At 45.8% G+C, this 14,688-nt stretch overlaps 1 protein-coding gene across 1 annotated transcript in view; it reads right to left on the reverse strand.

Annotated features, from left to right (window-relative positions):
* JAM3 (junctional adhesion molecule 3) overlaps nucleotides 1-14,688 on the reverse strand; it is a 69,554-nt gene that overhangs the window by 44,005 nt on the left and 10,861 nt on the right. Inside the window, exon 2 of the mRNA XM_056860868.1 lies at nucleotides 10,399-10,770. Coding sequence (XP_056716846.1) covers nucleotides 10,399-10,770 — 372 coding nt within the window. The remainder of the gene's footprint in view (nucleotides 1-10,398; nucleotides 10,771-14,688) is intronic.

A 14,688-nucleotide genomic window follows, 5' to 3' on the forward strand; every position in this document is an offset into this window, starting at 1 on the left:
GAAGTTGAATAAACTGGTCCTTTAGCAGTTTGGATTTTTGTTATAATCTTCTTTTGAAATGAGTCCTTCAGTTGTGTTGCTAAAAATTTTCCTGGTTTATTTGCATATTCAAAATACTTTTGTTTAGCAAGTTTCAGATTTTTATTCATTTCCTCCATTATTACCAAATTTAATTGGTGTTTAGATGCAGAAATCTGTATTTGAATTTCTTTTCTCTCCTCTTCCTGTGTTACCATTACCAATTTCTGCTCCAAATTTTGTAAATTCCAAAGTATGTTGTTTGTAAATTGCAATTGAGTCTTCTTCCAGGCCGAGTGTTTCTGTATCATAAAACCTCTCAGAACAGCTTTGAATGCGTCCCAAACTGTATTTAAAGAAGTTTCCCCATTAAGGTTAATTTCAAAAAAGTCTTTCATTAAAACCTGTAATTCCTTTTGTATCTTGTTGTCTTTTAAAAGTTTATCGTTCATTCGCCATCTAAATGCTTGTTTATTGTTCCAATCAAAGGTAACAGGATTGTGATCAGAAAAAGTTCTAGGTAAAATATGAATTTTACGTAGTTGCGTGAAAATTGATTTACTGGCCCATATCATATCGATTCTGGAGTGTGAATCGTGTCTTGCTGAATAAAAGGTGTATTCTTTAGCTGTTGTATTCATTGTTCTCCAAATGTCTTGTAATTCTAATTCTGAAGCCATGGCAAAGAAAGTTTTAGGCAAGCATCCATCATTGATATCTTTTGCTTTTGATTTTTTGTCCAGAGATGGGAGAATAATTCCATTGAAGTCGCCCATCAATAAAATTTGGTCTTGTGCGTACTGGGTTATCAGGTCATGTAATTTTTCATAGAAGGATTTTTTCCCTTCATTGGGTGCATAGATTCCAACCACTATTGTCCTTTGTCCCAATATTTTAGTTCTGATAATTACAATTCTTCCTTCATTGTCTTTATATACTAGTTCTGGACAGAGACTGGGGTGGGCATAGATTACCACTCCCTTTGTTTTAGTTTTAGCAGAAGCAATAAATGCTTGTCCAAGCATCTGTTTCTCCAAGTATTTTTTATGCTTTGAAGCTATATGGGTTTCTTGTAGGCAGATTAGGGAGTATTTATATTTCTGTAGATATTTGAAGATTCTGGCCCTTTTAGTTTTCTCATTCAGTCCATTTACATTCCAAGAAATTGCTTTTGCCATAATGTAGTATTTTTTAGCAAAATAAAAAGTCTATAATTTAGTACCACCTTCTGCACCCTGTACCTCTTCTTCTTCCTCTTCTTCTTCCTCCTTCTCTCCAGGTAATTCTTTAAGGTCTATTTTATATTTTCTCAAAAATTTCCCCACATCTGCTTGGGATAGAATTGTCGTTTTCACTTCCTTATAGGTGAAAGCCAAACCTTGTGGCATAATCCAACGATATTTGATGCCATTAGCTTTCAGTATAGACACAAAGTCTTTGTAGTTATTCCTCTGTGAAAGTAGATGCCTTGGAATATCCTTCAGTAGTATAAGAGAGGAGTCTCCTGCTGACACTGGATTTTCATAATGAATCTTCATAATCTTGTCTTTAACTCTGGTGTCATAGAACACTATCATCAAATCTCTTGGCTTAGATCTTCTCATTCTAGCAGGTAGTGGTATCCTGTATATTCTATTAATGGCTTGTTTTAATTCTTGTTCATCTATCTGAAATAAGTAGGCCAAATTTGGTATTGCAGATTCTTTATTATCTCCCATCATATCTGGAAAATTGCGTATACGAAGGTTGGTCTCTTTCACTCTCATCTCCATCATTGCCATTTGATTTTTTGCCGCCATCTGATCCGCTTGTATTGTTTCAATCTGTTTTTCTTGGCTTGTTAATTTTTTCTTTGTGTCCTTGTGCTCATCCATCACTTTCTTAATTGATACATCCATCGCTTGCATATCTGTCTTCATAACAATCATTTGAGTTTTTACTTCTTTCAAGTCTCCAGTGACCACATCCAACTTCTGATTAATAGCTTGGGATGCTTGACCAAGATTTGTCATCATAGAAGTCAACTGTGCCATCTGTGCAGACATCTGTTCAAACTGTTTATTTGTTGCCTCAGTTTGTTTAGTTAGCATATCCTGTAACTTTTTTTCCATGGTCGAGGTTTGTAAAGAGTCCCTTAGTTTAGTATAGGCAGGGCTATGTAGTGAGCCAGAGCGGGGTCGAGACATTTACATTCAAAAAAAGCTGGTAAAATACATGTCCACCGACAGGGCCTTTAAGGTGCTGGTTAAAAGATGATAGTTCAAAGATCAGCCTAGTAATTTTTTCGGGTTGAAAAGAGTCGAAATTGGCTTTAAAATTGCATTTTAAAGTTTTAAAATACCAGTGAGTTTTTTCGGTCGCTCTAGATCGGATTAATCAGGAAGTAAACAGGAAGTTACTAGTGCTGCAGACCTTCTATCGCCTCTTCTCGATGGTTATTCCTTCAGGAATGATTTGAAAGTAACTCGAGTGCGACGGATATTCAGTCCCGCGGCTACTTCCTGTTGTTTTAGTTCCAATGATAGAGAGGGTGTTATAGAGAGTCTTCCGTTCCAGGCACTCCCTTACTGCAAACGTGGCAGGAATTCGCCGGAAAATCAGGAAGAGAAATCACCCTCCCCTTCCTTCGGACCTCTCATTGGTGATAATTCTTGTCAGTCTAAAAGGTATCCTTCCGACTCTTTGTTATGGTTTAGGCTGATCGATCCGATAAGGCTCCTGTCGCTAATCCCGATGACTAACTCAGATCAAACTTTTTCAGTTCGGATTATGGAGGGGTGGGGGTCCCAGAAATATTCTTATCAGCCTCCCGTCTGTTCAAATTTCTAGTAAGTAGACGAAGAGTTCTTTTGTACTCACTTGGGTGTCAAGAGGTGAGGTTCTTTTCTTTATGTAGTCCTTATGTTGGTATTAAGGCGGTGGAGGGTAGAGCTTGCTGCCAAAGTTGCGTTTTGGCGATGTCCTTCCCTAGTGCCCTCGCAGGACCGGCGTCTAGGACTCCGAGGGGCTTAAAAAAGCCCCCTCAGAGTACCTAGGAGGTCAAACCGCGTTTGCGGGCTGCAGGGAGTTCCTGCTTTCCAACCCACTTGCAAGGGTCGGATTGGGGTATCTATGTACCCCAAAAATAATGCAAACTTGGATTTCTCCCAGGACAACCTGGGGAAATGGAGTGCTCTCTCCAACGGCACCACCGGAAGTCCCCCCCCTTTGCTTCTTAAACCTGGTGTCGTCTCTGCTTTGTGATAATAAAATCTGGTCACAGAAGAAAGTGTATTTACATCCAACACCTCAGTCAACAGACCAAAAACGGAGCACAACGTTCCCCCCGCGCATCATTACGAGAGAGCCAGCGTGGTGTAGTGGTTAGAGCAATGGTCTGAAACAGTGGTTCCCAAAGTGGGCAGTACCACCCCTGGGGGGCGGGGGATTACCTGGGGGGCACTAAGAGGCAAGGGGGTGTTACAGGTGGGCCCCTTCAACTGTATTGCTGGATAGGGTAGAGGCCACTAGGGTTGAGTTTGTGGAACCAAGGGGGCGGTGGTCCGCAAAGTTTGGGAACCACTGGACCAGGATCTGGGAAGCCCAGGTTCGAATCCCCTGCTCTGTTATGAAAGCTTGCTGGGTGACCTTGGGCCAGCCACACACACTCAGCCTAACGTACCTCAAAGGGTCGTTGTGAGGATACAACGGTGGAGAGGAGGAAGATGTAGGCCGCTTTAGGTCCCTAGAGGTGAGAAAGGCAAGGTAGAAATGAAGTGAGTAAATGATCACCAGCCTTCATCTGCAATACGGAGCAGAAGGAGAGTGTTGGGGGGGGGGGTTGTTCGCAGGACCACTGTACGCAGTACACAGAAAAGCTATGACAGGGTCTCTAAGCAGTTTGGATTGGGGGTACTGCCACACATAGGGTTGCCAACTTCCAGGTACTAGCTGGAGATCTCCTGCTATTACAACTAATCTCCAGCCGATAGAGATCAGTTCACTTGGAGAAAATGGCCGCTGGACTCTATGGCACTGAAGTCCCTCCCCAAACCCCACCGTAATCAGCCTCTGCCCCAAAAACCTCCCGCCAGTGGTGAAGAGGGACCTGGCAACCCTAGTCACACACGACATGTTTGTGCATGCGTTAACTCCTCCTGCTATTTACTCAAACAAACAAGCAAACATACCCACACAACACACACAAAGAGAATACTTATGGTAGAGGAGTAGAAGAAAAAAGAAATAGACACATTTTCGGATTATCTCCCCCTAGGGATGCCAGCCTCCAGGTGGGGCCTGGGGATCACCCAAAATTACAGTTCAGACTATGCTTTGGAGGGTGGACTCTATAGCATTGTACCCTACGGAGGTCCCTGTCCACCCCAGGCTCCATCCCCAAATCTCCAGGAGTTTCCCAACCAGGATCTGGCAATCCTATGCCATCCCCCACCTGGAGATGCCAGGGACTGAACCTGGGATCTTCTGCATGCCAAGCAGATGCTCTACAAACTGAGCCACAGCCCCTCTCCCTTTAGTCACCACAGCGAATAGCCATTCTAGGAAACATTCGCATCAAGTCTTGTCAAGAACGGCCGAAGGGATTCCCCCTTTTTAGAATCCTCCAAGGGAAGGGGCAAACTGGCCAAAAAAGATCCTCCTAGCATGAACCACACTGAGCAGAGCCCCCAAAACAGCACGATGCTTAATCCAAGCAGCAAAGGTGAGCTTTTGGAAACCCATTTGTGGCTCAAATCCCACACGCCCCAAAGAATCGCCGGGGAGGTACAAAAATTATGTTTGGATCCAAGATATACAACATTCATCCTGGGAGATGGGAAAAAACGGGTCAGGAAAGGCCAGAATCCAAGTTCAACAACAGGTCATCTCGCCAGAACTCATGCGCAGAAGCATAAAGTGGAGCGTACACACCCCTCCCCAAATCCACGCACTTTAAAGTGACACAACGGTTGTGAGAAATGACTCACTGGGATCACATTTTTGCCGACGGCTGTACAGCAGATTTTGTGATCTCACTGTGGTAATGAAGTAAATCTCTGTAATCACGTGAATTGCGGAATGTAACACAATTTCTTTATCACAACTAAATTCAGACTAACACAGAAACTGAAAGCAAGAAAAGAGAACAGTCCAGGGGATGGAGGTTTCTTCCAACTCATAATTAGGATTGCCAGGTCCCTCTTTGCCATAGAGTCCAATTGCCCAAGAGGCCATTTTCTCCAGGTCAACTGAGAGATCAGTAGTAATAGCAGGAGATCTCCAGCTAGTACCTGGAGGTGGGCAACCCTATCCATAATCAGGTTCCAGTTTACTGTCTTTACTATCCATTTTACTACAGCAGAAATATGAGCTGAATGGAGGGATGCTTCTTAATGGTGTTTGAAGATTGTACCAGTTATCGTCACTTGATGGGAAACACCGAACCTGGCGTGTTACTAAACTCACTGCTCAAATCACCCACTTCAGGCCCAGTGGAGATCGCTTGTATTTGATTTCCTGGTAGCCAACAACAGTGGCGTAGCTCCTAGCACAGCACTCAGAGTTGCCAATATCCAGGTGGGGCCTGGAGATCTCCCAAAATTACAACTGATCTCCAGACTACAGAGATCAAGTCCCTTGGAGAAAATGGTTCTTTTGGAGGGCGGACTCTATGGCATTATATCCCACTGAGGTCCCTTCCCAAACCACACCCCACCCTCCCCAGCTACACCACCCAGATCTCCAGGAATTTTCCAGCACAGAGTTGGCAACCCTAACCCTTTTAGCTTTCAAAACCCCACCACCACCAATTTAGGAGGCTAAAGTCCAAGGACCCACAAAAAGAAAAAAGAAAAACGCCTTAAGTCAGGACAGCTGGCTCAGAGCACTTGTTTGCTTTCAAAGACAGCTGGATGTTCTATCGTGTGAAAAAAATGGAGGGTGTGTGTGTCTAGATATACTCTTAATACGACGGTACAAAAAGGCCATTGTAGACACGAAACCTATTTGTGACTTGAAAGAATTCCACGACCCCCAGCTATTTTAGCACAAATCCTTCATGGGTCTATCCCACAACAAGTTTTCTTGAGGAGGGGGGTGTATAAAATTTTAAAAATGTGGTGTGAAGAGAAGGACTGCTAAGCTTGGTCACAGGAGGAGGCTAGGTACCAGTCGCTGCTCATCTCCAAAGCTAACAGGAAGGCCTTAAGGAGGTCACTTGCTTTCAGCCTAACCCACCTTCCCAGGAAGGGTTGCCAACCTCCAGGTGGGGCCTGAAGATCTCCTGGAATTAAAACATCTCCAGACTGCAGAGATCAGTTCCCCTGGAGAAAATGACTGCTTCGGAAGGCTTCTATGGCATTATACCTCATTAAGGTCCCTCCCCAAATCCCATTTTCCCCATGCTTCACCCCCAAATATACAGGAATTTCTAAACCTGGAGTTGGCAACCCTATTCCTGGGAGTGACCCAGGAGATAAAAACTATCAAATATTTTGCATGCTGAAATGGAATAGAAATATAATTTTATGGGATATAACGAAGAAGAGTTGGTTTTTATATGCCGACTTTCTCTACCACTTAAGGAAGAATCAAACCGGCTTACAATCACCTTCCCTTCTCCTCCCCACAACAGACACCCTGTGAGGTAGGTGGGGCTGAGAGAGCTCTAAGAGTGCTGTGATGAGTGCAAGGTCACCCAACTAGCTTCATGTGGAGGAGTAGGGAAACCCCTGACAACTTTTACATCTCTGCTAGGGCAGTTTTGCACACATACACACAAAGTCTATGTGTGCACTCTAAACTGTTAACGCTCATTTCAGTCCAAAGGAATGGGGAGCATCAGTAAGTTAAAAAGAATAAAGAAGACTAACCTCGGAAGCCCTCTGGGGCTGTGTCAAGTATGAAAAAAATTATCTGTTTCTGTGTAGGAAATAGTATGAGATGCATGTGAGATTGTCAGAAGTGATGACTATGCACACATGTTTTTTCTTTCCTGGACATCATAGAGAAATATGATGATAATTTACTTGAGAATGCACCCAAAGGATTCTCCACAGCTGACAGGCAAAGCAGGCCAAATGCCCCCCCCCCCGGTTCTGTCTGTCCCTGGGGGGGGATAATGAACTGGGAGCAAGAAACTTGTGCGTACACACATGTATATACACCCCAAAGAGTAGCTGTTATTCTCCCCTTCCCCTCCCCAGGCCTTTATTAATAGCCAGACAAATCCCACCCCATTCATGAATGGAATTAACAAATGTTTTTGCAATTAAAGCTGCAAACATTTGCGTGGGGCTCCGCGAACAAAGGGCGCTTGTGCGGCCAAGAGAATAAGATCCAGTATCAACTCTGCCTCCCCAGCCGAGCCCCACATTCCTGATTCCTTCACCCTCTGGAAAAGTGGAGGAGGGGCCAGAATTAAGGGGAGATTGTAAGGGGCAGCTAAAATGCCTTATTACTTGCAGGGGAGGCTTGTTCCCCAAAGGTGCTGGAGAAAAGAAATACAAAGAAAAAATATATAGATAAACATATGCACATATAAGATAAACATATGCACTTACATCTCATAATTCAACCATGATGTGTACATACCCCTGTCTCCTAAATTACATGCAGATGGGGCAGAGGGTATCTTTCACCTATGCCAGTTTTAGAGATATTCCCTTTCCTGACTGGTGCTTTTCCAATCTCCTTTCCTTCTAACAGTGCAGGAGCAAAATCTCCCTGCTTCGGCCACCCCCGATCCTACAACAAGGGTTGCGTCCCTAAGTTACAGAAAGAGAAACCCCAGCCATTTTTAGGAAGACCTTTTTTTTTTTTAACCCCTCTGGGGGAAAAGGCTTTGAAGGAAAATGATAAAGAGGAGTCTTAAAAATGAACACAACATTATCCCTGTGTAGGCTTTCCTAGCAAAAGGCCACACCTCAAATTCTACCCTTTCCTTCAATAGCTCTCTCACACAGGATAGGTGCGGGAAAGTAGTCATGGGCAAAGAGCTTTGAGTCCAGAAGCGCCTTAAAGACCAACATGATTTCCAGAGTGTACATTTTTGCAAGTCAAAGCTCCCTTATCTGACGAAGGGAGCTTTAACTCTCGAAATCTGATACCCTGGAAATCTAGTTGGTCTTTAAGGAATAGGACACAGGATTTTCTCTGTTAATGTGTTGATGTTCCGGGGAAAGGTGTGCTGTCATTGTATTCAATCTCCCAATTTTAAAATGTCGAAACTCTGAGTTGGGTGTGGGTAAGTTCTAGTTCAGGAAATATTTTTGAACTGGTAGCGAGAATTTCCAGAGGGTTTGCTTCCATGGCAACCAAAGAGCCGTGTGATGGACAGGTGAGTGCTACAAGCTGGTCCTCTAATGGAGTGTAAAATATATAAAAAATCCAGTGACAGTTTACAGACCGACAACATTTATTTCATTATGAGTTTTCCAAAGTCACAGCTCACTTCCTCCAATACCATATTTACTCAAAAGGAAGATGACCCTGAATGTAAGACGCCCCCCCTTAAAATGTTATACACACAAAAAAGAATCATTATTGGATGTAACTGTAATTTATATGCAAATATAAGATGACTCCCCCCCTTTTTTATGACATACCTGGGGGGAACCTAGTCTTGCATTTGAGTAAAGAGTGTATGTGGAAGGAAATCAAACTAGAGATTCTAGTTAAAGGAAAGATTGAAAAGAGACAGTTGTGGGGGGGGGGGGTTGAGATAGAGAAGTTGGGTGTGGGCCTATCAAGTGTAAATTGTGTAAACTACTAGAAGTGATTAGCAGTTACAAGCAAGATAATGAAACCAACTGAGAGTGAGGCGTCAGAAGTTCAAATGAAAATGAACTGATAGCGGTAACAAGGTTATAGTCTGATAAATCATGTTTAAGAACTGCCAACTAACATTTCTAACTAATATTTCTAAAAAGTGGCTCCAGTACAGCTGTTAAGAGACTGTAATGACTAAGAAAGGCGGAGTCTCTTTTTAAGCCAAAATGACATGTAGTGTGTAATTTCTGGACAAATTCTGGAGTTTGACGGATTGGGCTCCAGTCCCCAAATTTTATCCTAGAATAAAAATGTGTTAGTTCCACAAGATTCGTATAGGTTTTAGCTGCTACAGAAAAAGACAGCAGCTCTTCTGGAATCATGGCCATACTCTTTGTCTGTCTGAGCCATTCGGGATGATCTCTTAGTGTGATTCCTCCATTCCAAATTGACCAAAAGTGACCTCCCACACACACACAACGCCAGCCCCCCACCTCTGGAATCTTCTCTCAGGATTCACCCTGTCCCCAAACACAAGGGGAAGGAGATCTCTCATCCCAATGTTTTCAAGGAGGATAAACTTTTCCCGGTTGAAACCTTGACTCCTCTTTGCTCCAAATATGCTAGAATGCATACCGCCGCAAACCCACCCACCCACCCCCAAAAACTATCCAGACTCCAGCTAATCTGGACAATAACCTCTGTCATCCCAGGCATCTCAGAAGCTAAGCAGGGTCAGCCCTGGTTAGTATTTGGATGGGAGACCACCAAGGAATACCAGGGGTGCTGTGCAGAGGAAGGCACTGGCAGACCACCTCTGATAGTCTCTTGCCATGAAAACCCCAAAAGGGGTCGCCATAAGTCGGCTGCGACTTGACGGCACTTCACACACACACAAACTTTTCCTGGTTGAAACCTTGACTCATCTTTGCTCCAAATATGCTAGAATGCATACCGGGCAAACCAACCCACCCACCCCAAAAAAATATCCGGACTCCAGCTAATCTGGACAATAACCTCTGTCATCCCAGGCATCTCAGAAGCTAAGCAGGGTCAGCCCTGGTTAGTATTTGGATGGGAGACCACCAAGGAATACCAGGGTTGCTGGGCAGAGGAAGGCACTGGCAAACCACCTCTGATAGTCTCTTGCCATGAAAACCCCAAAAGGGGTCGCCATAAGTCGGCTGCGACTTGACGGCACTTCACACACACACACACACACACACACACACACACAAACTTTTCCCGGTTGAAACCTTGACTCATCTTTGCTCCAAATATGCCAGAATGCATACCGCCGCAAACCCACCCACCCACCCCAAAAAACTATCCAGACTCCAGCTAATCCGGACAATAACCTCTGCCATCCCAGGCATTTCCTGCCCACTGTCGGCAATGGGAAGGGATACAAGATGCCCCCAGCGCTGTCCTCCCCCCCCCCACTCACAGCCCCCATAATCTTTCCACTTGTGGCTGCTGAAAGCATGGACGGGGGGTGGCGGGGGGGGGAGACTGCCGCCGAAGCAAGGCAAGGATGACCGCTCCCCCCGCCTCCAAACCCCCTTATCCTCCCTCCTCCTCCCCCACCCCCACCCCTCGCGGGGTCCCCCCCCCCGGCCGGGCGGGACTCACGGAGCAGAGGCAGGAGGAGGAGAAGCAGCCGCAGCAGCCGCCGCCTGAGCGCCATCATGGAGGGATGCAAGTGAGCCGTGGGGCTGGCCGGGCCGGGCCGGAGCCTGCGCATTGCCCGCCTGGCCGGCTCCCAGCGCGGGGCGGGAGGGGCGGCCGAGGGATGGAGCGAGGCGGAGATGCCGCCGGAGCAGCACTCGGCTGCCCGGGCAACGGTTGCTGGGCGACGGGAGATGCCGGGGCTCCGTTGCCACGGCAACCGCATCCACCGCCGCGCGGCCGGGAGGGAGGCAGGGAGGGAGGGAGCCTCTCGCCCGGGGATGGAGGCGGCTTCTCGCGGCCGGATTGGCGCGGGAAGTCCCCTGGGGAAACTGGCTGGGGGGAGACAGCAGGGGAAAAGTGTGCGTCTGTGGGGTCTTAAAGTAAAGGTCCCCTGTGCAAGCACCGGGTCATTCTTGACCCATGGGGTGACATCCCATCCCGACATTTTCTAGGCAGGGGGGGTTTGCCAGTGCCTTCCCCAGTCATCTCCCCTTGATTGCTTGGTTCATGGCTCCCGGATGCCAATTTCCCCAAAGCTTCCATGGGAAAAAAGTGTGTGCGTGTGCGTCTGTGGGGTCTTAAAGTAAAGGTCCCCTGTGCAAGCACCGGGTCATTCTTGACCCATGGGGTGACATCACATCCCGACATTTTCTAGGCAGGGGTGGTTTGCCAGTGCCTTCCCCAGTCATCTCCCCTTGATTGCTTGGTTCATGGCTCCCGGATGCCAACTTCCCCAAAGCTTCCATGGGAAAAAAAGTGTGGGTGTGTCTGTGGGGTCTTGTGTGTGTTGTGTGTTGAGTGCCGTCAAGTCGCTTCCGACTCATGGCGACCCTATGCATGAAAGTCCTCCGAAATGCCCTCTCTTTGACAGCCTTGCTCGGAGAAACCGCTGAATGGCAGTCGATATTCAAACTAAAGTCAATGCAAAATATTGTCAAAGGCTTTCACGGTCAGAGTTCATTGGTTCTTGTGGGTTATCCGGGCTGTGTAACCGTGGTCTTGGTATTTTCTTTCCTGAAACGTCAGGAAAGAAAATACCAAGACCACGGTTACACAGCCTGGATAACCCACAAGAACCAATACAGTCAACGCATTTACCTGGGCTGAATAAAGACCTTGCATTCATGGCTCATTTACCAATGCTGATTTCTCCACACCCATCTCTCCCCTGGACCTCACAGAGTCTTCTGCGTGCCACACCTAACCCCGTCACGCCTGCTATTCACATTTACATACTGTTAACATACTAATGCTTGTCTGAATTCACTCTGCTCGACTTAAAGACAGATGGATTCACATTCTAGCTGTATCTGAAGAAGTGAGCTGTGGCTCACGAAAGCTCATACCCTGCCAGAAAATATTTTTGTTAGTCTTTAAGGTGCTACTGGACTCTTTCCCTTTTCTAGCCTTGCTCAGATCCTGCAAATTGAAGGCTGTGGCTTCCTTTATTGAGTCAATCCATCTCTTGTTGGGTCTTCCTCTTTTCCTGCTACCCTCAACTTTTCCTAGCATGTCTGTCTTTTCCAGTGACTCTTGTCGTCTCATGACGTGATCAAAATACTATAGCCTCAGTTTAGTCATTCTAGCTTCTAGGGTCAGTTCAGGCCTGATTTGATCTATAACCCACTGTTTTGTTTTGTTTTTGGTAAATTGTGGGGTCTTAGGGGCATTGAAACCGTCTTCCGGGTTGCAAAAGATGCTGAAGCCGGGGTGTGTGTGTGTCTACTCACAAAAGTCTAAGCAGGAGTTTGGGACTACGGTGTCGCCCTAAACCATTTCAATTAGGGTTGCCAACCTCCAGGTACCAGCTGCAGATCTGCTACTGCAACTGACCTCCAGTCGATCAAGATCAGTTCACCTGGAGAAAATGGCCGCTTTGGCAATTGGTGTCTATGGCATTGGAGTCCCTCCCCTCCCCAAACCCCACCCTCCTCAGGCTCCACCCCCAAAATCCTCCCGCCAGTGGTGAAGAGGGACCTGGCAACCCTAATTTCAATTAATGGGCTTGGACGGGTGTCACTTTGTTTAGGATAGCGAACAGTGCCATGCTAAATGGGATGACACCTGGAATGTCTTTTTTCTATTCTTTTTTTTTTTTTTTGGCCATCAAGTCACAGCTGATTTATGGCGCAACTTCGTGAAGCAAGAGACGTTCAGAGGGGGGTTGCTATTGCCTGGCTCTACGTCACAACTCTGGACTTCCTCGATGGTCTCCCATCCAAATATAGACTAGGGCCGACCCTGCTTAGCTTCCAAGATCTGATGAGAATCGGACTAGCCTAAGGTATCTAGGTCAATGCTTCACCCACTAAAATGCAGCAAACCTTGGTTTGTGATCAAGTTTAACTTGATAGGGAGTTGCACCATAGAATAGAATCACAGAGTGGGAAGGATCCTTAATGCAGGATAAGGCTAGAGCATCCCTGACACCAAACCCAGCTCCCTAAAATGCCCAGGTTTGCATATGTGTATCCCTTTACAATTTTGATGTGCATTTAAATCATTGTAGGTATATGCTTGAGATAGCATTCACCAGGGATTATGCTAAAACTGCTAACTCTGGGGTGGTAAATACCTGGAGATTTAGAGTGTGGCACCTAGGGAAGATGGGGTTTGGGGAGGGGAGGAACCCCAGCAAGTTGTAATGCCACAGACTCCACCCTCCAAAGCAGCCATTTTCTCCAGGGGAATTATCTCTGTAGTCTAGAGATCAATTGTTATTCTGGGGGATCTCCATGCCCCATCTGGAGGTTGACATCCTTATGCAGAACTTATTTTGTGGAGTTGGTGAGATTGTCTTTCAGCTCAGTCCTGGAACGTAAAAAGCAATGATAATTAAAAGTGCTTTTGAGCATGTGCAAAATGCCATTTTCTTGAGCCACTGGGATTTTTAAAAAAAATCCATAATCCCCGCAGATCAGAGATTAAAGAGAACCAGGTCAAAGGGATGAAATTACTTCCATGCAGGTTTACATTTTGTTTACCTAGAATACAGGAATTTGTTTGCCTACTGAAAAGCATCCAAGTGAGAAGGGATTTTGGCCACCATTGAAGACGTTCCCTTTGAGAAACAGTCTGGATTTCAAGAGCTGATTGGAAGAACTACACACAATAACCTTGTGGAATTCACTGCTGAGTAATATAGTGATGATGGGCACTAATTGAGATGTCCTTAAAAGTGGATTAGACAAAGTTGTGAAGGATAAGGCCACCAAGGGCTAATAGCCATGGTGACTGAATACAGCCTCCATGTTTAGAGGCAGTAAACCTGTAAAAACCAGTGCATGGTGCGGAATAGCCTTGGCCTCCATGTCTTGTTTGCAGGCCTTCTTGGAGTATCTGTTTGGCCACCACATGAAAGAGGATAGTGGAGAAGTTAGACCACTGGTGAGATCTAGCAGAGCGCCTCTTGTATTTATATCCCACAAATAGTGACCATTCAAACTTCTCATCTTTCTACCATCAACACTAACATGTGTTCTATTTAGATGCATGAAACATGTGAGAAAAATACATGGGAACCATCAACCAGTGCATGAAGTTTGCATCTGTGTTTCAGCTCCCCTGTGAATGAATCTCTCTCTGGACTCCCTAAAGCAGGGGTCCCCAGCGCGGTGCCTGTGGGCACCATGGCTCTTGCCAACAGCTGTTTCTGGCACCCGCCAAGTGTTTTTAGGAAGTGGGTGGGGCCAGGTAGGGCATTTGCCCAGCAAGGCTTCTGAGAGACTGTTGGAGATTTGATTGGCGGTGCAAATTTTTTAAGATGTTGCTTTGGCAGCAGCTGCCAAGGATCTGCGCTGTGACTTAAGTTAAGCTGTGGCCCCCATTTTGTAGCAGCGATTTTGTTGCTGTGTCAGAATTCCAGATTTTCCTGCGGGCTCAAAAAAGTTGGGGACCCCCACCCTAAAGCAGCAATGGAATACTATGGACACTTCTGTGTGAGGTCTGTAGATGCCTTCGTCCTGTGTTGGAAACACAATCCAGTGAATGCTGATGAAAGCTTCCTTAAACGGAGAAGAAGAGATAATCTAGAAAGAGATCTTGGCTTTTGATGCCTCATCAAAGTGAGGAGCTGGAAAACAGAACCCAAAGGACCATAAGCTCTGGCCTATTTCAAGGGGAAATCCTGCCTTGCGGCTCTTTATGGCCTTAATTTTAAGATTACAGGCGGCAGCAATGCTAAATTCACCCATAAGAACCATCGCTCCAAGAGCAGAACTTGTAAAGCAAATGCTTTGATGTTTGCAAAGC

Source organism: Euleptes europaea, chromosome 14, assembly GCF_029931775.1.
Source record: "Euleptes europaea isolate rEulEur1 chromosome 14, rEulEur1.hap1, whole genome shotgun sequence".
Classification (NCBI taxonomy): domain Eukaryota; kingdom Metazoa; phylum Chordata; class Lepidosauria; order Squamata; family Sphaerodactylidae; genus Euleptes; species Euleptes europaea.